Raw genomic sequence first — 26,399 nt, 5'->3', positions numbered from 1 at the left:
ACAATGAGCTCCCACCTGGAATTGAACCAGGTTCGCCTTCGTTTTTAAAGCTTATTGCTTTAATTGTCAGTGTCTTTACTCACTGAGCCATTTTAACTAGTCAACAATTAAAACATAGACAATTTATAATCTAGTGAGTTTAATAAGAAAAGTAGAGGAGTAACAATCACTGCAAATCAAAGCGTGGAATGATCACCTCACACTTCCAGATAAAAGTGTTAAACACCAGAAATAAAGCATTGTTTCCCATTAACTTCCACCTCTTGTAGCAGCCACAGGTAGGAGTCAAAGGAAACACAAGTGGCGTATGGAAACGATAAAAACCTAATACACCAAATTCAAATGTGTGTCATTTTCCCGTTAACACTGATAATCACTGATTTTTTTTAAAATTAAATACAAACACTGATTTTACGAAAACAATACAAAGCGTAATCCCAAATAATGGTTGTAGTCAGAGCTGTTCACTTAAAGGGAACTAACGGTTTCACTGCAGCAGGGGTGGCCAACTGCCGTCGTCAAGGGCCACCAACAGGTCAGGTTTTAAGGATATTCCTGCTTCAGTAGGTCACTAATGACCATTCTAGGGTTATAGGTCACCTAACTCCTCCTTCACTTCAGCGAGATATTCTGCCAAATTCAAAGATAACAGGGCCGCAGTGTAAAAATAATGATGCAATTTTGGCTCCAGATATATAGACTTCACGGATCCATGTTCCAAATCCTGACATTCTGAGCCTCTGGGATAGAATAAAATGGCTACTAGGGTTTGTTATAGAAACCACAGAATCCATAAGAAATATCTCAATTGCTGCTTGTGATTGTGCTGTCCCTGTAAATGGCCTCAGCTGTCTGGGGCAGGGGAGGCAGGAGTTTTGCCAGACCTGATTGGCTGTGAGACAGTATATCACATGACAAGATCAGAGCCTGATCTTTAGCTTGTCGATAGTTAAGAGAATTTATTAGGAGGGCAGAGTCACAGCCTGATATAGAGCACGATGGTGATACTGGGGTACTGGGACATCCGAGGGGTGAGTCACTGTGGGGAGATAATACTACAGTATAAGTGGTTACTGGGAGGATGGAGTAATGCTGTATGGGGGATATGGTGAGGGTGTAATATTGATGTATGGAAATAAGGGGGGTAATGTAGTTATGGGCAGGAGTGGGTAATATTGAAGTTATGGGGGTATATGGGAAGAGGATAATATTGATTGGAATGGGGGGAGTATACTGGGAGGAGGTGGGTAATGAAGTATGGGGAGAGGGTAGCATTGAAGGAATTTGGGGAGGATGGGATATAGTGCTATTGAAGGTACAGAGAGGAGGGAGGTAATGAAGCTATGGGGAGGAAGGGGTAATACTGAATGGTTGAGGAGTATACTGTGAGGAGTAATGAAGGTTTAGGGGGTACACTGGGAGGAGGGGGGTAATGCAGGTTTAGGGGATACACTGGGAGGAGGGGGTAATATTGCAGGTTTAGGGGATACACTGGGAGGAGGGGGGTAATATTGCAGGTTTAGGGGGTACAATGGGATGAGGAGGGTATATTGAAGTATGTCTATAACTGGGTGTTAGGGTGTTTATTCACTTATCCATTCTCTACCTCTCCTTTTTCTCTTCATCCTGAAGCTGGCTCACTCCATCCGTCTCCTGCTAGAATACACGGGGACCCTGTATGAGGAGAAACTATATGTGACTGGTGACGGTGAGTGCATCACACGTGTGGGGGTAGCAGACAGTGCCATGTTTTGTGACTCCCTTAACCATTCTGCTCTATGCACCATTGATATCGCTACGGCCTCCTGCCAGGACCCCTGGAAGGGGTTAAGCAGTCTGTTTGTGGGGTATTTTCTCTCCTATTTGGTGTGGATTAGTGTATATACACCCGCCTCCTCCCTGCATCAGTGTCTTGCTGAAAGCTGTTACTGCGCCTGACTTCAATATAGATGGGTGATGGGGCAGAGAATTTCTGAAATATTCACACACTAATTCTGATCACTTACTATTAGAGAAAGCAGAGTTGTGACTGTATAAATAAAAGTAGTTTGTACTATCGTGCTTTAACCTGACAGTAGTAGATGCATGGATCAGCCTTCCAGCTGTGAGTGCAAATGCATTGATAACTTGCATGTGGTGTGACACTATTGTACTATAGCTGGCACTCACTGAGCTGTGATGCAGGGTAAGAGTATTACACCCCAATCTTGCGTTAATTGGTGTTCATCAGTGGCCATTAATGCCACATCAGGAGTGTTGCAACGCATTGCGGCTTAATGATTCCCAGCCTATGTATTTTAGAACCTGTAACAGTGTGTACACACAGTGCCACCCTCTGTGCAGTGTGTGCCACTCCCTGTGTGCAGTGTATCGGTGTCACACAGATTCATCTCTTCCTTAGCCCCAGATTATGACCAGAGCCAGTGGCTGGACGAGAAGGAGAAGCTGGGACTGGACTTCCCCAATGTACAAGTGACCCCAGGGAGGGGTGGTGGGCTATGGGGAAGTGGGTGGGGGATATGGAGGGGAATTTTATTTCCCTAGTGTAAAAGTGGTCTAATACCTCCTAAATTGGTGGGATGATTCAGTTTGTAGACTGTGGGAGGTTGGAGGGGAATCCCATTTCCTGAGGGGTGATACTAGTTACCCTCTCCTCCTGCAGTTGCCGTACCTGTTGGACGAAGATGTGAAGCTGACACAGAGTAACGCCATCCTGCGCTACATTGCACGCAAACATGGACTGTGTAAGAATCTGCCCACAGTGTCTGAGTAATACCCCTTGAGGGATGTCTCTCTCCTTCCCCCAATTAAAGGGTTAGCCGTTTTTAGCTAAATTTGCCTGTTGACATAATTTGGGAATTTTGACTGAAAATGGCCCATTTGCAACTTCAGCACATCCAGAAACAGCCCCCAAGTCTTTCTAGCTCTTCCGCGCCTCCCCCCCCCCCCCGTATTGGGTCTTCCTCTCCCATTGAGTCTCTTTTCCCACCTACCAGGTGGAGAGTTGGAGGGGGAGAAGCTCCGTGTGGATCTGATGGAGAACCAGGTCATGGATTTTCGGCGGGAACTTGTCACGATTGCCTATAACCCCCTGTTTGTGAGTCTGAGGGCTGGAGAGATATTTGGGGGTGGAGGTAAAATTAGGGGGAGTGACATTAACATATTTCCAACCCCCCCCCCAGGAGACCCTGAAGGGACCATACCTGGAGAAGTTGCTTGTCGCTCTAACAAGATTTTCTCGCTTCCTTGGAGACGGAGCTTGGATTGCAGGAGAAAAGGTGCCCCTCTCCCCCTCAAGCACCCCATCTCTTCACTCAAGCTAGCTCTCTCCTCTCCCTACTACATCCTAGCATCTCTTGCTTCTACTTGTTCTCCCCATCTGCATTCTCTCCTCCTCCTCCTGGGTATGGCAGTGCCAGATGATGCCTTGGCGTACTGTCAGGTTTCACACCAGGGTGTGGAGGAGAGATCCTGACTGCCTCCAATCTCCTCCCCCTCCCCCAGATCACCTTTGCTGACTTCCTGATGTACGATGTTTTGGATCAACACCGAATGCTGGAACCAACGTGTCTGCAAAACTTCACGAACCTACAGGATTTCCTGACCCGAATTGAGGTGACTTTCACCCCAGAACTGTCTTATTATCCCCATTATGGCTGTCTTGTTAGCATCCCTCAGCTGTCATCCCATGGCAGGGGTATCTATGCACACTACAGGATGTCTGTTACCATCAGGGCTCCTTCAGCCTCCACTCTACCTGGACACGATTGCAGTAAGTATGTGGGTATAATGGTTGAGGGTGGACTGATGTCTGCTGTGCTGAGTCCAGGAATGGCTTATTCTGCACAGCTCGTAATGACTAATCAGGTATTTTCCTGTAATTATTCACATTACTTGGTTGTCACATGGGGGAAGATTTGGAATCTGGGTTTCTCCCACAATTAGGAAGCTCATTAACATAGTCATTAAGCTGATATATCCTTTCTTCCTCTCCCAGGCTTTGCCTCCTGTTGCTGCGTATATGAAGACCCCTCACTTCATGAAGACCCCGATCAACAACCGTATGGCAGCGTGGGGCAACTGCAAATAAGGGGTCCTGTATATCTCCCTCGTGCACTCTCCTCCCCCTGTTGTGCTTTTTGTATGACCCTGCCTGACCCTGATTTGGGTCTCCCAGTACTTTCTCCCCCATACTATTTATTCCTGTAGAAAGATTTCAATAAAGTTGCATTTTTCTGATCATTTTGTCCATGTATGTACATCTTTATTTATATAGTGCCCACAGTGTACTTGGCACTTTCTTAAAGAGACTACAGTACAGGAAATTATTATACAATAAGTGCAACAAACAATAGGAAAGGAAATCCCTTGCCCGAGAGCTTACAACCTAAGTGGAATGTTGGGAAGCTTACAGAGACGGCAGGTGAGGGAGGTAAGTGCAGTAGATGGTAGATGTTGGTAAGAGTGACTGTGGGAATAAGACAGTAGCCATGAGCTGGTCTATTGGAATGCTTCATTTAACAGGTGGGTTCTAAAGTTTGACTTGAAGGTGGTGAGACGAGGTGTTGGTATATACAGTGTGAGGGAGTTTCATAGGTAAGAAACAGTGGGAGAGAGCGCAGTATCCAGGAGAGGGATTAAAGGAGAAGAGCAGAGACGGTGTAAGAGTGAAATTCTAGCAGCAGAATTTTGGATAGGTTGCAAAGGAGAGTTGTGACTCGAACTACATGGGGTGCCATTTCTGAAAACAAAAGGGATGGGGAACCTATCCAATACACAAGGGCTTACATAACTACTCACAAGGAGATCCCATTACTTCAGCTCTAACAGGAATTTAAGCTTCCCCCCCCTCTGTTTAGCCTAGCATGCCACAATATGCAGGCAGAAACATGATGGGGCTAACCTTCTTCTGAATAATCATGGCACCATGTGGTAGAGTAGGGGTGGTACACTGTGTGAGCCAATAGTCAACCCCTTAGGGCCCTAGTAATACCAATGTAGCTTAAACACTCTCATTTAACAGTAGATGTTGTCCCCAACATCCTATAACCAGATGATGGATATGCTTGAACATAGCATGATATACGTCCCTGCACAATACATTGTGACAGGATCATGCTTTTCTTATCACGCTATACACTGATCGTAGCAGTACTGTGAACAAACTGCCACAGGAATCAGTGTATATAACATTTGCGCAGATGCATTGGTAACTCCTAGTAATGCTATACTTACACCACACAGAAACTGAGCATGTGGCAGTACCTTACTGTGGAGAGCATGTTCGGTTCTTTGGACCTGCCACCTTTACCATTGTCCGTGGACACCCCATTCGTATCCCGCACATCAGGAGTCTCAGGTCCCCCTGCATGGTCCTCGGGGAGAGCTTTAACCTCGAGGACTGAGTAACCATCACCTGTATGAGAGACGGTGGGTCCTCTAGAGGGACCTTGAGAACCCCGATTAGTTGCCCGATGAGAAGGGGTGTGGCTGGATATATCCCTTGGTTGGTAGTTACCACCTCCTCGTGAATGAGAACCTGAGTTATATCTCCTTCTTCTCCTGTAGTTATAACTTTGTGTCCGTTTCCAGACCCTCACTTTATTAGTGGCATAGTCCTCCTTATCACGGTTGAGTTTACTATCCTTTCTATCAATAACTTCTTTCTCAAAAGTGGTAACTCTCTTAGTTGTTTTTTCATCAAATTCTTTAAATTCCTCAGTGTCACAATAAGGTTTCAATAAAACTTGAATAGTCGAGGCGCATGCGCGAGAGTAAGACGGATGGCAGCATAAGCCTTGAGCTCCATCCCTCACCCCCGATAAAACACTAATAAATCGTGCAGAACAGACCTTCGGCACTCCTAACCACCCTAACACAGGCATTAACACTGTAGGGATGGCACCGATGCAGGCAAAGAAAAAAAAAGAGGGAGATCTCTGCAAATATCTGGGCCGATCGAGCTCACGGAGCGCGGCAGCAACAATGGCGCCAGATTCGAATGCTGGTTCCGAATCAGAGCGGGATGAAGACACAGCTGAGGGCCCGGTGCAATTACCGTTCCGCCGCTGCGATTTTGAGCGGTTATACAGGGACATGAAAGCCCTTATTCACCTCGAAATGCAAGATCTAAAAAAATAGGTGCAAGGACTTGGCGAACGCACTGGTGTACTGGAGGAGAAAGTGGTAACCAACTCAAAACTTATCAAAAAAGCGGACAAACGCTCCACATATCTCCAAGCACAAATTAATGAATTGGCGGACAGACAGGAGGACGCAGAGAACAGGGACCGCCGTAATAACATCAGAGTGCGCGGTATCCTTGAGGCCATCACTGATGTGGAGGACTTCATCTCCTGATGGCTGGCGGAGCTGCTCCCTGACTGTCCGGCTAACGGGCGAATTATGGATCACTGTCACCGAGCCCTACGAAGCAAGCCAGCGGCGACAGAGCAGCCGAGAGATGTAATTGCCTGGCTGCACCACTTTCGCACCAGGGATGCCATTCTCCAGAAGGCCAGAGTGGCAGGAGCCTGCAGATTTGAAGATGTCACTATGCAGCTCTTTTAGGATCTCTCCCCGCTCACCGTAGCCAGGAGAAGGAAACTCCAGCCCATCACCAAAACACTGAGGGACCGAGCCATCAGATATAGATGGACCTTTCCGTTTTGCCTTTTGGTCATCCGAAACGGAAGGGCCATTTCCATGAAGGAGATAGAAGAGGGGGATGAGTTTCTGCAGAAGCTGGGGGTCAGAGAGATCTCCCCCGAGAGCCCTCACGGGGAGAAGCCCAGGGACGCGAACTGGCAGGTGGTAGGGGCAGCAAGAGAAAGTCGGGACGATATCACCTGAGGGCCTGCCCAAATTCTTTTATCTCCCCTGGAGATACCTCATGGTTGGAGGCCAGTTAATAAAGTTGAAGTTAACCCCTAAGTTGTCTTCCCCTATTGTTAACCCCTTGAACGAGGAATGGAGATCCTGCTGATCAATTCGCTGCCTCCAGACTCCGTGCTACCCCGTGGCGTGGCCCCGCAACCCTCACGGTCACTCCTACAAGAAAAGCTAAACAAAAATCAGAAACCCCTACCTGCATGCATCATGGCGGCTCAAGGTGGAACACATGCTGCCCATCATGGCGAAGGTATACGATCTGGAACACGAGGCAGCATACTTCGGCGGGAGAGCTGGGGGAGTGGCGACCTCTTCCGCGGGCTCCAGGTAAGAAAATGGCATCCCCCGGAACAACATCACTGGAAGTGAGCGGGACGCCATCTTGGAGGAGGCAGGGGAGAATTCAATAATGACGTCATCACGGAGCGCCAAACCCCGTCCGGTCTCGCGAGAAGAGAGGCAGGAACAAAAAACCTGGCAATGGGGAAGGAGGAGCGCCAGGATCACCGAGAAGATGAGATCCCCTGACCGACACCAGTCAAGAGGGAAAGAAGAGATGACAGCACCTTGCAGCACGTCGTGAAGAGAGACCACGCACCACCGCTCATGCAGAGAACAGGGAGCACCAAGACAGCTGCTGAACCAATAAACATTGTTTTCACACAAACACTTCTTTGCGTACAATCATTCCCCTCGTGTCCGGGCCCCTAAAACAAATAAATACTACTAGACTTGAGAGGTCGGGAGGGACATAAAGACATATAGATAAACCCCAGTAGCAGAATCCTAGGAATAGGGGGAGGGGAGGAGGAAAGGGAAGAGGTGAGCTGGACAGATCAAACTGTCATCTTTTCAAAGGAAGGGGAGGGGAAACAAAAAGGGGAAAAGACGCTAGAAAGTTAGGGGAATTCTGTTAGGATGAAGGGAAACAAAAAAAAAAAAAAAAAAGGGAAAAAAATTTAAAAGCAAAAAAAAAAAAAAAAAAAGAGGAAAAACGAACAAAAAAATAAAATAACTTACCTTTTACAATCGGGGGGGAGGGGAGGGTGCCCTCCAGTTTCACTTAGGGCATGAGCCTCCACATGGGCGCGGGGGGTAACCCCTCCCAGAGGCCCATGCAAGTCCCCACTGGACCAGCAAAGGGGAGCGGTAGAGGGGGGTGGAGGTCCATGCCGGACCACGCTCGTGCTGTACGTCCAGGAGGGGCAGAGAAGGCGATTGGGGGAGATGGGTCTCGCCCAAATGCCAGATGTGTTGACATTGTATTTACATGTCTTGTTATATGTGTTTATTTGTTCCCCCTGTGTGCATTCCCTTGTTTTTCCCGGCTGCAGTCAGAAACCACAGAAAGATCTGGACGGTTCCCAAAGATGCGACCCTGGGCTCAGATGAAAGTTACAGACAAGCAAAGGTTTGGAAATACACACATGAGTAAGGGGATTACTATTATTTCACATAATGTGAAAGGCTTTAATAGCCCAGGGAAACGCAAACTAGCCATGGCGGACTACAAAAAAACAGACGCTGACATAGTTTTACTACAAGAGACACACTTCTCTAAATCCAGCTCCCCGAAATATATAGACTATAGATTTAAGACTTGGTTCTCAGCCTCAGCCAGAAAAAAAAAAAGAGGAGTAGCCATACTACTTCATAACCGTTTGCCTTTTGCGGTTAAGACCATCAAAAAAGACAACAACGGCCGATTTCTGAATATCATCGGTGAAATACAAGGTCAGCCGATCACATTGGCAAACGTTTACGCCCCGAGCGAAGGTGCAGAGGCTTTCCTAGAAAGGTTCTCTCCGTCCTCCAGAGGATAGCGCAGGGCTGCGTAGTACTCGGGGCGACTTTAACCAGACACTAGATCCGGTAATGGATAGATGCACCCCGAGCGGTAAAACTAATTCGAAGGTCAGACAAACCTGGAACAGGGGGCTGAGAACCAATAATCTCTTAGAAATATGGCGTGAACAGCATCGACATGACAAAGGATTTACATTTTACTCCCACCCACACGATAGATACAGTAGGATAGACTACCTCTTTGTATCTAGCAGAATGGTTTCTCAGATCTCCCACTCGGGCATCCACGATATTTCGTGGTCAGATCACGCGCCGATAGAGCTTTGGTGCTCGGATTTTATTCTTGACAGACCAGGAGCGAACTGGAAACTCAATGAAGTTTTACTAAAAATCCCCGAAATTTCACAAAAAGTGGGGGATAGAATCAGGGAATACTTTCAGGAGAATATGGGAAGCGTGACTTCACAAGCTACCCTATGGGAAGCCCATAAGGCAACTCTGAGAGGAGAGCTCATAGGGATCGCAAGCAGGCGGAAGAGGGAGTAGGACAAAAAAATTAATCAGTTACAAGCAGAATTGGCAGTCCTTTCAGCCCTACATAAAGATAGCAAAAATGCAAGGACCCTTAAGGAGTTGCTAGACACCAAAACTAAACTTAATATCTTGCTAGCCTCCCGTGCTGAGAAGGAGCTGACATGGTCCAAGCGGAATTTTTTTGAAAAAGCAAACAGGCCAGATACCTTACTTGCCAACAAATTACGAGACAGAAACCAAGTCTCCCAAATTCAGACAATTCGAACAGAGCAGGGGGATCTAACCTCTGACCCTAAAAAAATTGTAAATGAATTTAAAACATATTACGAAACCCTATATGATGGGGCAAAGGTGGCACATACGCCAACCACAAAAGACCGACTAAAGACGTTCTTAACAGAGGCTCAGTTACCAAAAGTGACCAGAGAGGAGAGGGACGCACTACAGGCAGACTTTACTATAGAGGAAATCCTAGAGGTAATGAAGTCATTGAAAGCAGCCAAGGCCCCAGGCCCTGATGGCTTTTCCAATCTCTATTATAAGAAATTCCGCAATTTATTAGCTCCTCACCTCCTAAAACTGTGTAATTCCTTTCTGGATGGTGCCCCCATCCCGGGCTCGATGCTCCAGGCGTCTATCTCTGTGATCCACAAACAGGGAAAGGACCCAGCGGACTGTAAAAGCTATAGACCCATCTCATTGATAAATTCAGACACAAAAATCTTTTCCAAACTACTAGCTAACCGCCTTAATCAGGTGTTGCCCAGGTTGGTCCATCCTGATCAAGTAGGGTTCATATGTGGTCGACAAGCTGCAGATAACACCAGACGGATTATAGATCTAATTGATTTGGCACAAAAAAAACACATCCCGTCTATGGTGCTCAGTCTAGACGCAGAAAAAGCATTCGACAGAATTGACTGGCCCTACCTGAGAGTGACGCTGGGAGCATTCGGCTTGGGTGGGAGAATGGTGGAGGCAATTCTCGCTCTGTATCAGGGACCGACGGCGAAGGTCAGGCACCAGGGCTTCCCCTCGGGTGAATTCCTGATTAAGAGCGGCACCAGACAAGGCTGTCCTCTATCACCCCTCCTCTTTGCGCTATGCATTGAACCCCTGGCGGCGCACATCCGCCTCAGCCCGAACATAGCAGGAATCCAAATTACTGAACAGCCACATAAAGTGGCCCTGTACGCTGATGACGTGATACTCACATTATCACAGCCCCTCACCTCTCTGCCGAATGTCTTTCAATTACTGGGGGAATTTAACGTGATATCGGGGTTCAAAATTAACCAGGCAAAATCAGAAGCCCTGAATATCAACCTACCTAAGGCCACCGAGAAACTGATCACGGTGAACTTTGATTTCAAATGGCAAACCTCCTCTATTAACTACCTAGGGATAAATATCACAAAGCAATCGGGCACCCTATATAATGCAAATTACCCCAGACTGATACGGACACTGAAGGAAGATCTCCGTAAATGGGCAGGGTACAATATATCCTGGATTGGTAGGATCCAGTCTCTAAAAATTAATCTCCTTCCTAGAATCCTGTACCTATTTCAGACCCTACCGGTCCCTATAATTAGGGAAGATATCCTTCGGTTACAGTCCGCAATGGTGAAGTTCGTCTGGGGTAATAAAACCCCCCGCATCAAAACTAGCACAATGGTTAAGCCCACAACAAGAGGAGGGTTGGCGGTACCTTGCCTGTTATCGTATTTCAGAGTGGCCCAATTAACCCAAATTATCCAGTGGCACACCCACCCTAGTCTGAGGCGGTGGGTGGAACTGGAGGCGGCTTGCTGTGCCCCAGTGGCACTGCAGGACCTGATCTGGCTTCCAAACAAGGTGCGCAAAACCTTCAGTCACCCGCTCTCCACGATTGACAGCTCATTAACAGTATGGGACAAGAGCAAATATAAGTTCGTCCTAACGAAACAACACTCCTTGATGACCCCAATTCTGGGGAACCCTGATTTCGCTCCGGGCCTGCAGAAGCAAGATTTCACTATCTGGACACAGAAAGGCTACACATGCCTTCTACACCTGGAGGGTAGAATATCAATAAAACCTTTTGAGCAAATTAAATCAGAACAAACAGTACCAAATTCAGAATTTTTTAGATACCTCCAGCTAAGGGCTTTCTATGATAAATTCCCCATCCGCGCTCAACGGACTAATTTTGAACAGCTCTGTTCTAGAGGAACAGGAACCAAGGGACTCATCTCTGTGATGTATAAAGCGGTAGTCTGCCCGACCCCCTGACGCCGACGTGACACTTAGTTACAGAACCAGATGGGAGAGAGATCTAGGGGAAACACTAGATGACGAGGACTGGGACTATATTATCTTAGCAGTAGCTAAGAGTTCAATCTGCACGACATTAAAGGAGAATGCGTATAAGGTCCTGATGAGGTGGTACTTGACCCCGCTACGATTATCAAAGTTTGTCACGGGTTACCCCCCCATTGTGCCCCAAACAATGTGGGGAACAGGCAGACTTGCTGCACATGCTGTGGGGTTGCACCAAGATACTTCCAATCTGGGAAGACATCAGGAATTGGCTCCAGAGAATTCTCGATTGCACGATCCCTTTGGACCCCTGGTTGTTTCTGCTGGCCAGACGCACCCCGGGGCTAAACAGGTCGGAGCATAAATTAATTGCACATTTTGCAACTGCCCTGAGGTGCGAAATTGCAGCATTGTGGAAGCAGCCTGAGATACCCAATATCCCACAAATCAGAAATAGAATTTGGCATGTTTGTCGGATGGAGCAGTTAACGAGTCTGGTTAACGACACCGGCACAAATTTCCTAAAAGTCTGGGCGCCCTGGTTAGCCCTGAACGATATCCCAGGGATCAATGCCTCCAATATAATGCTTTAATAGCTCTAGACGTGTTCTCATTGGATGGGTGTGGATGATTAGGTGATCCATAATAGAGACGGGAGGGAGGGACAATCAGAATGGGTCGCAGGATGACTAGTCAGTGTCTGTAGTACCCGCCCGAAGACATTCGAGAACAGTAGGCGAGAAACTATCCCGGGACCTAGTAGAGCTGAGTTCCCTCATGAGAACCCAGAGGTCTCGGAATTATCTGCTGCAGCAACCTCCCCCCCCCTTTCCCACCTCCCCCCCCCCTCCCAACCTCCACCCCCCTCCCTATCTCTCCCCTGTTGTATCCTTGTCGAAAGTCTGGTTTGTCTGTTAGTCTCCCCAGTATGTCCGTTATGAGTACCAATACTAAATGAGTTGACGTGAGTACCCTAATATACGACATTGGGTTGGTAGATATTGTCATGATTGTACCATGCACTCAATAAAAACTTCTTTGGTTGAAAAAGAAAACTTGAATAGTTTCAATCTCTGACTCCAATTCCATTACTTTAGTGTCTCTAAAATCTATTAAAAGTTTCATCAATGAGAATGAACACTTGTCTAGTGTTTCATTCCGTTCCCTGGTAAAATCTGCATTAGTTTCAAATGTGGGGGATTTGGTCACCCTTAAACCTCTTGGGATAATCTTGCGGTCTACATAATCCTGTAAGGAATATGCATCCCACCAATGTCTCATCTCATCCTTCATTAAGGTTTCTAATTTAAAAAAGTTTCCCTTAATATCAATTTTACTATCAGTTTCCATACAGTCTTCAATTACTGTTGAAGAGATGAGTCCACTCCTTCTGGAGTACCTCTCTTTGGCTGATTGCATCATAGTGAACGGCTCTTAGTTAATTCCCTCTTCTAACTGAGAAGGCTGCTGCTTAAACAGGTTAAATATCTAAGACAAACAAAACAATAAAGCAGCGCCTAGTGAGGGTGTGAGTAAAATAATTAGGATATATTGAATATGTGCTAATATAAAAAATACTAAACTAAGTGCCTAAACTAATATAGTGAATAAACAGTATATATCCTATATATGATATAATACTGTGATGAGTGATACCATACACATTAGATACAATTACAAATATATATATGAAAGGAAATAAATAAATATAATGAAGAGGGTAAAAACCAGTCCTCAAGGCAATAGTCCAGTGATGAAAAATAAAGGTTGGTTTTGGGGGTCTCTGGCTGCTCTCAGGGGGATAAACCACATCCGAAAGGAATCTGCAATAAGGAGAGAGGAGAGAGCGCACGCCCCATAGTGTAAAACCGTAAATTTATTGAGGGGAAGGGGAGGGGGGGGGGGTAAAAAATGCACTCACAAGGGTACAAGTATTAAAAGCATATCGTGATCATAATCACCACCATCCGGTAACTGTATTGATGCTGTAGAAGACCCTCGGTCCCAAAGATGGATGAACCACACTGTTGCAAGAGTTCCTGGGTAGGTGGATGGTTAGGTGACAAGTTCCAAAGATCCCAAGGAAAAACAGCTTTGCTCGCGGGTCTGAGTGGTGTCCGGCGCTCGAGTAGATTTCCTCCTGCGCTCCGTGATGACGTAGTGTCTGTGCGTCTACGTGATGTGGCTCCCTGATGCATTTCGTCACACACGGGTGACTTTTTCAAAGGGTAGTGGGGAAGAGTGATATGTCCGCATATATATACCCTAATGGTTCCATGGAAGACCCTACAGACAGCTGACTGTGATAATAAAGGTAATCGGAGCCGAATTGGCTCCTAATGACACTAAGGAATCAATATTCTAAGGGGCATGCAAGGCTATTACTATATATGGATACTATACTCAGTATATTAACACAGTATACAATGACAAAAGGCACAATACAATACAAAACTAATATGACAATATCTAAGAAATATATAAATATTTCATTACAAAACTGTAAGCTGATATTATATATAAACAATGCTATATATATAAAACCGAAGTGGTTTCAAAATAGCTAGTAAGTACCAATAGATATGAAATATAGTATAATAGAACACAAAAATAGGAAACTTATAATACCATAGAACATGCCTAAAGAGAAATCCTAAATGAATAATATTATCAAATTTGGCATTTTGCCTAAACTATAATTTAAACAGAAAATCCCTATAATAGAAAATGATGATAATATTGGTATATATAGACATAGATATTAAAATTCTACATACAAAGGAAAAAACAACAATGTATGAATGGTGAAGGAGGTAAGTGACTCAAATATAATACCAATTATATAGTGTCCCAAATACAGACACAATGAATCTGAAATTAATAAATGAATAAATGTATATTATTTTATGTGCAATAGGACTCTTAACTATATGTGACTATACAATAATATAATTTATATTAATAATGTATTAATGATTTTATAAATGATGGTGCGGGCCCTAGTGTGAAAGAATTGTGTATATTTACTCTAAAATAACATTGTGTATAAAAGATTGATTCCATAAACCAATGTGTAAGAAGAAGAATTCAAAGAACCTGAAATAATGTATATGTAATTTATATGTAAATGAAAATAAATTGAATTGAATGACCATTCCAAGATCAGGAGGATCTGGGTGGGATTCAGACAAATGATGGTGGAGGATAACAGAGGGAGCAGATGAAGAAGGAGAGGAATCCACGGGATGAACTAGACCAATGTACTAACATCCAAGCATTCATTTAATCCACCAGGGGTCAAGGTACCCAACTGGTGGATCCAGAATGTTTCCCGCCTGCAGAGGGTCTTGAATCGATCACCCCCCAGAGTACAAGGAGAAATTGTCTCAAGTCCCATGATAGTCATGGATTTTGGGTCCTGACCATGGTTCAATTTAAAATGTCGTGAGACACTATGGGAATTTAAACCTTTGATCACATTTCTCCTATGTTCCAGGAAGCGGGTTCCAAGTGACCTGGTGGTGCGGCCAACATATTGTTGACCACATCCACACTGTATCAGGTATACAATATATGTACTTAGACAGTTAATAGAAGTAGTAATAGAATGTATAGTTCCTCTGCTGGCAGAACAGAACTGGGATTTGATAAGAAGGTGTCTACAGGTTTTACACCGACTACGTCCACATTGATGATTGCCCAAGGGACCCATACGAACCGGGGCTTTGGATGTACTAGCTGACCTCAGTTTAGTGGGAGCCACAATGCTCTTGATATTTCTGGCCTTCCTGTAAACTATAGCAGCTTTCTCTGGCAGAGTAGATTTTAGATGGGGATCACACCTGAGGATGCTCCAATGATTTCTCAAAATTGTATTAATAGATCTAAAAGACTGATTAAATGTGGTTATAAACCTTACCGAAGATGGTCCAGTCTTAGTGGGTTCAATTGGAGCATCATAACTCAAACGCACCCCTCCATCGGATTTGATTTTAGATTTGTTCAATAAAACTGACCTCTCCATAGAACTGGCTTTGCTGAGGGAGTCGGAGACCAGATCCGGATCATAGCCTTTGGATAGGAATTTATCACCAAGTAATTTGGACTGACTGGCAAAATCAATATCCCTGGTACAGTTCCTACGTAACCTGTGGAACTGGCCCAGGGGGACATTGTCAAGCCATTGTTTGTGGTGATTGCTGGACGCATGAACATAACTGTTGACAGAGACTGACTTGAAGTGCGTGGTTGTGATAATGTTAGAGTCTGAGTCTGCAGTTAGGACTAAATCAAGAAATACAGTGGATACTGCATCAATTTCAAAATACAGTGATGTGGAGCAGTGCTGTATTTTGGTGAAATTGCGACGCCAACCCATATCCCGTTGCGGGGTCACGTGACCGGTTTCTCCCATCCGGAGTTTCTGTGTGGAGAGATCTGCATCCGGTTCACATCGTGAGAGGTCGTGGCACCCTGTGAGATCCCTGCTGGTCGGTGGCTGAGAGACTCTGGGACTCCATTGAAGAGCTGTTTGGCGTGTGAGCAGAGCAGGACAATCCCACAGCTGGCGAATGAGTATACTCATTACATGCTTTTTATTCACATATGTTTGTGACTTAACATCTATAATTTAGGACTGGTTATTAAATGTTTTATTTCATATTACACTAGGATCAGGCGCTTTCTTTCTTGTCTTTCTGTAGATTCACTGGGAGGTCGTTGGTTCCTTGCAGTGAGCAGCCGGTATCCAGAGTTTTATATTTTTCTTTTTCTACACAGGACTATTTTTCTTTTTCTTTTTATTGAATCAACCCACTTTTTTGTTTTTTTATGCTACATGGTTTTGGTTTATAATATATATAAGGCATTTTTTTATCATTCAGTCAATAGCTCACACTAATATAGTTATATAATTGTATAATTGTGTATTTATTATTTATTATTATTATTTATTATTTTTATAATTTACAAATTTTATAGATACTTATTACCTCTGACATCTAATTGATCTATAGATGCATATATTTGGATAACCATCTAAATATCATCTGGTGTTGAGGGAGAGATTATCTGAGGGGCGCAGTTTTTTCTTTGTGTTTATATATATGTATTTCTCAAACCGTTGTATGCGAGTCTGTTTGTCCTGTCCCTAGGGGCAATCACATTGGATTTTTGGCCCGTCACTCCGCCTCAGGTCAATGAGATGGCTACCTTGGCCCGCCCGCCCCCGCACACCTCTCATTGGCCGGTCACTCACACACACACACACACCCTCTGGCCCTCCTCACCGGCTGCCCGCCCTTGACCACCCACCCTCTCACCCCTCAACGACAGGCCGCTCTTGCCCGCCCACCCTCGCCCATCCACCCTCGCCCATCCTCACCCATCTACCCTCGCTCATCCACCCTCTCACCCCTCCGCCCTTCCCGGCGCTAGCCCGCAACAACAGAACCACCCCCTATCACCACTCTGCAGGACCTCACAAAGACCACCTTCTCCCCCGGCGCTCACCTTCTCTCCTGGCGCTCCCCCTCTCCCCCGGCGCTCACCCTCTCCCCCGGCGCTCACCCTCTCCCCTGGCACTCACCCTCTCCCCCGGCGCTCACCCTCTCCCCCGGTGCTCCCTCCTACAGACCGCTCCCCCCCCCAGAGCACGCTCTCGCCGCTCTCACCTTCATGCCTAGAGGCCGCGCCCCAAGCTCACCATCCCTGAGAGCGTTCCTCCGGCTCTCTCAGTCGGGAGCTGTACGGGCCGGCTGCCCACACCACCTCCTCATCTGAGCGTCTCAGCTCCGCCTCGCCAGGGGGAATGGAGACCGCCGAGGAACCAGTGGAGGAGGAGGAGAGCGGTACCCGGAGGAAGAGGAGGAGCGCGGCCCGGTGCGAGGTAAGGAACGCAGGGGAAGGGATCTTTCACGCAACATCCCGACCCTGCCTTTCACCCCTCCCCCGGCCCTGCCTTTCACCCCCCCTGCCTTCGCCCCTTCGCATCCCTGCCCTTCACCCCCCCCGGCCCTGCCCTTCACCCCCCCCACCAGCCCTGCCCTTCACCCCCCCGGCCCTGCCCTTCACCCCCCCCCCTTTGACCCTGCCCTTCACCCCCCTCTTCGGCCCTGCCCTTCACCCCCACCCCCACCCTCCCAGCCCTTCACCCCCACCCACCCTGCTCTATACTCCCACCCCCTGCCCTTCACCCCCATGCTCCCTGCCCTTCACCCCCACCCTCCCTGCCCTTCACCCCCACCCTCCCTGCCCTTCACCCCCATGTTCCCTGCCCTTCACCCCCACCCTCCCTGCCCTTCACCCCTCCCTGCCCTTCGCCCCCTCCCTGCCCTTCGCCCCCTCCCTGCCCTCCCCTATCCCTGCCCTGCCCCCCCTCCCTGCCCTTTGCCACTTCCCTGCCCCCCCTCCCTGCCCTTCATCTTTCCCCTGCCCCCCCTCCATGCTCTTCACCCCCTCCCTGCCCTTCGCCCCCTCCCTGCCCTTCGCCACCTCCCTGCCCTTCGCCCCTTCGCCCCCTCCCTGCTCTTCGCCCCTTCCCTGCTCTTCACCCCTTCCCTGCCCTTCGCCCCTTCCCTGCTCTTCGCCCCTTCCCTGCTCTTCGCCCCCTCCTTGCTCTTCGCCCCCTTCCTACCCTTTGCCCCCTACCTGCCCTTCGCCCCATACCTGCCCTTCGCCCCTACCCTTCACCCCCTCCCTGCCCTTCGCCCCTCGCCCCCTCCCTGCCCTTTGCCCCCTCGCCCCCTCCCTGACCTTCGCCCCCTCGGCCCCTACATGCCCTTCGCCCCCTCCCTGCCCTTTGCCCCCTCCCTGCCCTTCACCCCTCCCAGCCCTTCGCCTCCTCCCTGCCCTTTGCCCCCTCCCTGCCCTTCGCCCCTTCGCCCCCTCCCTGCCCTTTGCCTCTGCCCTTCGCCCCCTCCCTGCCCTTTGCCCCCTCACCCCCTCCCTGTCCTTTGCCCCCTTCCTGCCCTTTGCCCCCTCCCTTCCCTTCGCCCCCTCGCCCCCTCCCTGCCCTTCGCCCCTTCGCCCCCTCCCTGCCCTTTGCCCCTTCCCTGCCGTTCACCTGCCTTTTGCCCCCTCCATTCCCTTCACTCCCTCGCCCCCTCCCTGCCCTTCTCCCCTTCGCCCCCTCCCTGCCCTTCGCCCCTTCGCCTGCCTTTTACCCCTTCGCCCCCTCCCTGCCCTTCGCCCCCTCCCTGCACTTTGCCCCTTTGCCCCCTCCCTGCCCTTTGCCCCTTTGCTCCCTCCCTACCCTTCGCCCCCTCTCCCCCCTCCCTGCCCTTCGCCCCCTCTCCCCCCTCCCTGCCCTTCGCCCCCTCTCCCCCCTCCCTGCACTTCGCCCCCACACACACACACACACACATGTAGCGCACTTTCCCCCACCCCCTGGGAGATGTGTGGCTACGATGTGTGGGGTATGGTGCGATACCTTTGGCTCACAGTAAACCTGAGCCTCCGCTGCTGGGAACCTGGGGTGCACCTGAGTGATGCTCGGTAGCGCCTCCACCTGTATGGGATTTTATTATGTAGAATTACCCTGTTACATTACACATACTGTAAGGAATACACACTTGGTATGATAACGGTTTTACTGCAGGCAACCAAAAGATAAGGTAACACATATATATACAGTCCCACCAACCAGGCCAAGCATGGTCTTACCCTCAAATACTTTGTTCCCCTCCATGGAGTCACAGTCCCCAAAGTACTGAAGGGCTCTTGGGCATCCAACCACCCTGGCGTCAACAAAGTAATACCCCACCCAATGTGTTGTACAGTGCTGCCCACTAAAGTGTTGGTTGATGCATGTGCAGAGTTGAGTACCTGCCGGGTGATCCCACACCCGGGCTCGCTGATGTCGCAATTATTGGATCCACGAATCCAAGGATGTCCTCCACAAAGCCTCCGCCTCTATGTTGGGTGGGTCCCGCGTGGATATTACCACCTCTAAGAGTCTCTGTGGTAGCAGCTGGGTGATCTGGTCCCAGATCAACAGAAACAGGATACAGCCGCGTCCTGGCTTTGTCGCTATGGTTTGGTTTTAAAGGGCAGTGTCCATATCTATACTCCCCGCCGTAACAGAGGTAAGCGTGACCAAGGGGGACCCTGTTATATAAGTATTATCATTTTAAAAAATGATATAAAGAACAAATGAAACACTTACACAAGGTCACAATGAGCTCCCACCAGGAATTGAACCAGGTTCACCTTCATTCAAACTCAGTGCTTTCATTGTCTGTGTCTTTACTCACTGAGCCATTTTAACTACTCAAAAATAAAACATAGACAATATATAATCTAGTGAGTTTAATAAGAAAAGTAGAGAAGAGTAACAATCACTGCAAATCAAAGCGTGGAATGATCACCTCACACTTCCAGATAAAAGGGATAAACACCAGAAATAAAGCATTGTTTCCCATTAAGTTCCACCTCTTGTAGCAGCCACAGGTAGGAGACAAGGAAACACAAGGGGCGTATGGAAACGATAAAAACCTAATACACCAAATTCAAATGTGTGTCATTTTCCCGTTAACACTGATAATCACTGATTTTTTTTTAAATGAAATACAAACACTCTACAAAAAATACACTGATTTTACGAAAAACAATACAAACCGTAATCCCAAATAATGGTTATAGTCAGAGCTGTTCACTTAAAGGGAACTAACGGTTTCACTACAGCAGGGGTTGCCAACTGCCGTCCTCAAGGGTCACCAACAGGTCAGGTTTTAAGGATATTCCTGCTTCAGGGCCGCAGAGTAAAAATAAGGATGCAATTTTGGCTCCAGGTATATAGACTTCACGGATCCATGTTCCAAATCCTGACATTCTGAGCCTCTGGGATAGAATAAAATGGCTACTAGGGTTTGTTGTAGAAACCACAGAATCCATAAGAAATATCTCAATTGCTGCTTGTGATTGTGCTGTCCCTTTAAATGGCCTCAGCTGTCTGGGGCAGGGGAGGCAGGAGTTTTGCCAGACCTGATTGGCTGTGAGACAGTATATCACGTGACAAGCTCAGAGCCTGATCTTTAGCTTGTCCATAGTTAAGAGAATTTATTAGGAGGGCAGAGTCACAGCCTGATATAGAGCACGATGGTGATACTGGGGTACTGGGACATCCGAGGGGTGAGTCACTGTGGGGAGATAATACTACAGCATAAGTGGTTACTGGGAGGATGGGGTAATGCTGTATGGGGGATATGGTGAGGGTGTAATATTGATGTATGGAAATAAGGGGGGTAATATAGTTATGGGGAGGAGGGGGTAATATTGAAGTTATGGGGGTATATGGGCCGAGGATAATATTGATTTGGAATGGGGGGAGAATACTGGGAGGAGGTGGGTAATGAAGTATGGGGAGAGGGTAGCATTGAAGGAATTTGGGGAGGATGGTATATAGTGCTATTGAAGGTACAGAGAGGAGGGAGGTAATGAAGCTATGGGGAGGAAGGGGTAATACTGAATGGTTGAGGAGTATACTGTGAGGAGTAATGAAGGTTTAGGGGGTACACTGGGAGGAGGGGGTAATATTGAAGTATTATCCATTCTCTATCTCTCCCTTTTTCTCTTCATCCTGTAGCTGGCTCACTCCATCCGTCTCCTGCTAGAATACACGGGGACCCTGTATGAGGAGAAATTATATGTGACTGGTGACGGTGAGTGCATCACACGTGTGGGGGTAGCAGACAGTGCCATGTTTTGTGACTCCCTTAACCACTCTGCTCTATGCACCATTGGTATCGCTACGGCCTCCTGCCAGGACCCCAGGAAGGGGTTAAGCAGTCTGTTTGTGGAGTATTTTCTCTCCTATTTGGTGTGGATTAGTTTATATACACCCACCTCCTCCCTGCATCAGTGTCTTGCTGAAAGCTGTTACTGCGCCTGACTTCAATATAGATGGGTGATGGGGCAGAGAATTTCTGAAAGATTCACACAATAATTCTGATAACTTACTTTTACAGAGAAAGCAGAGTTGTGACTGTATATAAATAAAAGTAGTTTGTACTATCGTGCTTTAACCTGACAGTAGTAGATGCATGGATCAGCCTTCCAGCTGTGAGTGCAAATGCATTGATAACTTGCATGTGGTGTGACACTATTACACTATAGCTGGCACTCACTGAGCTGTGATGCAGGGTAAGAGTATCGCACCCCAATCTTGCGTTAATTGGTGTTCATCAGTGGCCATTAATGCCACATCAGGAGTGTTACAATGCATTGCGGCTTAATGATTCCCAGCCTATGTATTTTAGAACCTGTAACAGTGTGTACACACAGTGCCACCCTCTGTGCAGTGTGTGCCACTCCCTGTGTGCAGTGTATCGGTGTCACACAGATTCATCTCTTCCTTAGCCCCAGATTATGACCAGAGCCAGTGGCTGGATGAGAAGGAGAAGCTGGGACTGGACTTCCCCAATGTACAAGTGACCCCAGGGAGGGGTGGTGGGCTATGGGGAAGTGGGTGGGGGATATGGAGGGGAATTTTATTTCCCTAGTGTAAAAGTGGTCTAATACCTCCTAAATTGGTGGGATGATTCAGTTTGTAGACTGTGGGAGGTTGGAGGGGAATCCCATTTCCTGAGGGGGGATACTAGTTACCCTCTCCTCCTGCAGTTGCCGTACCTGTTGGACGAAGATGTGAAGCTGACACAGAGTAACGCCATCCTGCGATACATTGCACGCAAACATGGACTGTGTAAGAATCTGCCCACAGTGTCCGAGTAATACCCCTTGAGGGATGTCTCTCTCCTTCCCCCAATTAAAGGGTTAGCCGTTTTTAGCTAAATTTGCCTGTTGACATAATTTGGGAATTTTGACTGAAAATGGCCCATTTGCAGCTTCAGCACATCCAGAAACAGCCCCCAAGTCTTTCTAGCTCTTACCCCCCCCATATTGGGTCTTCCTCTCCCATTGAGTCTCTTTTCCCACCTAACAGGTGGAGAGTTGGAGGGGGAGAAGCTCCGTGTGGATCTGATGGAGAACCAGGTCATGGATTTTCGGCGGGACCTTGTCACGATTGCCTATAACCCCCTGTTTGTGAGTCTGACGGATGGAGAGATATTTGGGGGTGGAGGTAAAATTAGGGGGAGTGACATTAACATATTTCCAACCCCCCCCAGGAGACCCTGAAGGAACCATACCTGGAGAAGTTGCCTGTCGCTCTAACAAGATTTTCACGCTTCCTTGGAGACGGAGCTTGGATTGCAGGAGAAAAGGTGCCCCTCTCCCCCTCAAGCACCCCATCTCTTCACTCAAGCTAGCTCTCTCCTCTCCCTACTACATCCTATCATCTCTTTCTTCTACTTCTCCCCATCTGCATTCTCCCCTCCTCCTCCTGGGTATGGCAGTGCCAGATGATGCCTTGGCGTACCGTCAGGTTTCACACCAGGGTGTGGAGGAGAGATCCTGACTGCCTCCAATCTCCTCCCCTCCCCCAGATCACCTTTGCTGACTTCCTGATGTACGATGTTTTGGATCAACACCGAATGCTGGAACCAACGTGTCTGCAAAACTTCACGAACTTACAGGATTTCCTGACCCGAATTGAGGTGACTTTCACCCCAGAACTGTCTTATTATCCCCATTATGGCTGTCTTGTTGGCATCCCTCAGCTGTCATCCCATGGCAGGGGTATCTATGCACACTACAGGAGGTCTGTTACCATCAGGGCTCCTTCAGCCTCCACTCTACCTGGACACGAGGGCAGTAAGTATGTGGGTATAATGGTTGAGGGTGGACTGATGTCTGCTGTGCTGAGACCAGGAATGGCTTATTCTGCACAGCTCGTAATGACTAATCAGGTATTTTCCTGTAATTATTCACATTACTTGGTTGTCACATGGGGAAGATTTGGAATCTGGTTTTCTCCCACAATTAGTAAGCTCATTAACATAGTCGTTAAACTGATATATCCTTTCTTCCTCTCCCAGGCTTTGCCTCCTGTTGCTGCGTATATGAAGACCCCTCACTTCATGAAGACCCCGATCAACAACCGTATGGCAGCGTGGGGCAACTGCAAATAAGGGGTCCTGTATATCTCCCTCGTGCACTCTCCTCCCCCTGTTAAGCTTTTTGTATGACCCTGATTTGGGTCTCCCAGTGTCTTCTCCCCCATACTATTTATTCCTGTAGAAAGATTTCAATAAAGTTGCATTTTTCTGAGCATTTTGTCCATGTATGTACATCTTTATTTATATAGTGCCCACAGTGTACTTGGCACTTTCTTAAAGAGACTACAGTACAGGAAATTATTATACAATAAGTGCAACAAACAATAGGAAAGGAAATCCCTTGCCCGAGAGCTTACAACCTAAGTGGAATGTTGGGAAGCTTAGAGATGGCAGGTGAGGGAGGTAAGTGCAGTAGATGGTAGTCGTTGGTAAGGGTGACTGTGGGCATAAGGCAGTAGCCATGAGCTGGTCTATTGGAATGCTTCATTTAACAGGTGGATTCTAAAGTTTGACTTGAAGGTGGTGAGACGAGGTGGTTGGTATATACAGTGTGAGGGAGTTTCATAGGTATGAAACAGTGGGAGAGAGAGCAGTATCCAGGAGAGGGATTAAAGGAGAAGAGCAGAGACGGTGTAAGAGTGAAATTCTAGCAGCAGAATTTTGGACAGGTTGCAAAGGAGAGTTGTAACTCGAACTACATGGGGTGCCATTTCTGAAAACAAAAGGGATGGGGAACCTATCCAATACACAAGGGCTTACATAACTACTTACAAGGAGATCCCATTACTTCAGCTCTAACAGGAATTTAAGCTTCACCCCTCTGTTTAGCCTAGCATGCCACTATATGCAGGCAGAAACATGGTGGGGCTTACCTTCTTCTGAATCATCATGGCACCATGTGGTAGAGTAGGGGTGGTATACTGTGTGAGCCAATAGTCAACCCCTTAAGGCCCTATTAATACCAATGTAGCTTACACACACTCATTTTAACAGTAGATGTTGTCCCCAACATCCTATAACCAGATGATGGATATGCTTGAACATAGCATGATATACGTCCCTGCACAATACATTGTGACAGGATCATGCATTTCTATACACTGATCGTAACAGTACTGTGAACAAACTGCCACAGGAATCAGTGTATATAACATTTGCGCAGATGCATTGGTAACTCCTAGTAATGCTATACTTACACCACACAGAAACTGGGCATGTGGCAGTACCTTACTGTGGAGAGCATGTTCGGTTCTTTGGACCTGCCACCTTTACCATTGTCCGTGGACACCCCATTCGTATCCCGCACATCAGGAGTCTCCGGTCCCCTTGCATGGTCCTCGGGGAGAGCTTCAACCTCGAGGACTGAGTAACCATCACCTGTATGAGAGACGGTGTGTCCTCTAGAGGGACCTTGAGAACCCCGATTAGTTGCCCGATGAGAAGGGGTGTGGCTGGATATATCCCTTGGTTGGTAGTTACCACCTCCTCGTGAGCGAGAACCTGAGTTATATCTCCCTCTTCTCCTGTAGTTATAACTTTGTGTCCGTTTCCAGACCCTCACTTTATTAGTGGCATAGTCCTCCTTATCACGGTTGAGTTTACTATCCTTTCTATCAATAACTTCCTTAATTAACTATCCTTTCTATCAATAACTTCTTTCTCAAAAGTGGTATCTCTCTTAGTTGTTTCTTTAAATTCCTCAGTGTCACAATAAGGTTTCAATAAAACTTGAATAGTCTCAATCTCTGACTCTAATTCCTTTACTTTAGTGTCTCTAAAATCTATTAAAAGTTTCATCAATGAGAATGAACACTTGTCTAGTGTTTCATTCCATTCCCTGGTAAAATCTGCATTAGTTTCAAATGTGGGAGATTTGGTCACCCTTAAACCTCTTGGGATAATCTTGCGGTCTACATAATCCTGTAAGGAATATGCATCCCACCAATGTCTCATCTCATCCTTCATTAAGGTTTCTAATTTAAAAAAGTTTCCCTTAATATCAATTTTACTATCAGTTTCCATACAGTCTTCAATTACTGTTGAAGAGATGAGTCCACTCCTTCTGGAGTACCTCTCTTTGGCTGATTGCATCATAGTGAACGGCTCTTAGTTAATTCCCTCTTCTAACTGAGAAGGCTGCTGCTTAAACAGGTTAAATATCTAAGACAAACAAAACAATAAAGCAGCGCCTAGTGAGGGTGTGAGTAAAATAATTAGGATGTATTGAATATGTGCTAATATAAAAACTACTAAACTAAGTGCCTAAACTAATATAGTGAATAAACAGTATATATCCTATATATGATATAATACTGTGATGAGTGATACCATACACATTAGATACATTTACAAATATATATATGAAAGGAAATAAATAAATATAATGAAGAGGGTAAAAACCAGTCCTCAAGGCAATAGTCCAATGATGAAAAATAAAGGTTGGTTTTGGGGGTCTCCGGCTGCTCTCAGGGGGATAAACCACATCCGAAAGGAATCTGCAAAAAGGAGAGAGGAGAGAGAGCACGCCCCATAGTGTAAAACCGTAAATTTATTGAGGGGAAGGGGAGGGAGGGGGGTAAAAAATGCACTCACAAGGGTACAAGTATTAAAAGCATATCGTGATCTTAATCACCACCATCCGTTAACTGTATTGATGCTGTAGAAGTCCCTCGGTCCCAAAGATGGATGAACCACACTGTTGCAAGAGTTCCTGGGTAGGTGGATGGTTAGGTGACAAGTTCCAAAGATCCCAAGGAAAAACAGCTTTGCTCGCGGGTCTCTGTGGTGTCCGGCGCTCGAGTAGATTTCCTCCTGCGCTCCGTGATGACGTAGTGTCTGTGCGTCTACGTGATGTCGCTCCCTGATGCATTTCGTCACACACGGGTGACTTTTTCAAAGGGTAGTGGGGAAGAG

At 47.1% G+C, this 26,399-nt stretch overlaps 2 protein-coding genes across 2 annotated transcripts; both read left to right on the top strand.

The window, feature by feature from the left end:
- Window positions 1-947: 947 nt before the first annotated feature.
- Window positions 948-4,124, top strand: LOC142470042 (glutathione S-transferase Mu 4-like). Its single transcript, XM_075576920.1, has 8 exons — window positions 948-1,031; window positions 1,633-1,708; window positions 2,402-2,466; window positions 2,663-2,744; window positions 2,997-3,097; window positions 3,183-3,278; window positions 3,505-3,615; window positions 3,998-4,124. Exons 1-8 carry the CDS (start codon window positions 999-1,001, stop codon window positions 4,088-4,090), a joined length of 657 nt encoding a protein of 218 aa, XP_075433035.1. The 5' UTR covers window positions 948-998; the 3' UTR covers window positions 4,091-4,124.
- A 16,385-nt stretch (window positions 4,125-20,509) lies between these two features.
- Window positions 20,510-23,659, top strand: LOC142470038 (glutathione S-transferase Mu 4-like). The gene is made up of 8 exons (XM_075576905.1): window positions 20,510-20,661; window positions 21,116-21,191; window positions 21,889-21,953; window positions 22,150-22,231; window positions 22,472-22,572; window positions 22,656-22,751; window positions 22,974-23,084; window positions 23,466-23,659. Exons 1-8 carry the CDS (start codon window positions 20,629-20,631, stop codon window positions 23,556-23,558), a joined length of 657 nt encoding a protein of 218 aa, XP_075433020.1. The 5' UTR covers window positions 20,510-20,628; the 3' UTR covers window positions 23,559-23,659.
- The last annotated feature ends 2,740 nt before the right edge of the window (window positions 23,660-26,399 follow it).

Source organism: Ascaphus truei, chromosome 1 (genome assembly GCF_040206685.1).
Source record: "Ascaphus truei isolate aAscTru1 chromosome 1, aAscTru1.hap1, whole genome shotgun sequence".
Classification (NCBI taxonomy): domain Eukaryota; kingdom Metazoa; phylum Chordata; class Amphibia; order Anura; family Ascaphidae; genus Ascaphus; species Ascaphus truei.
This window is presented reverse-complemented; position numbering and strand designations above follow the sequence as displayed.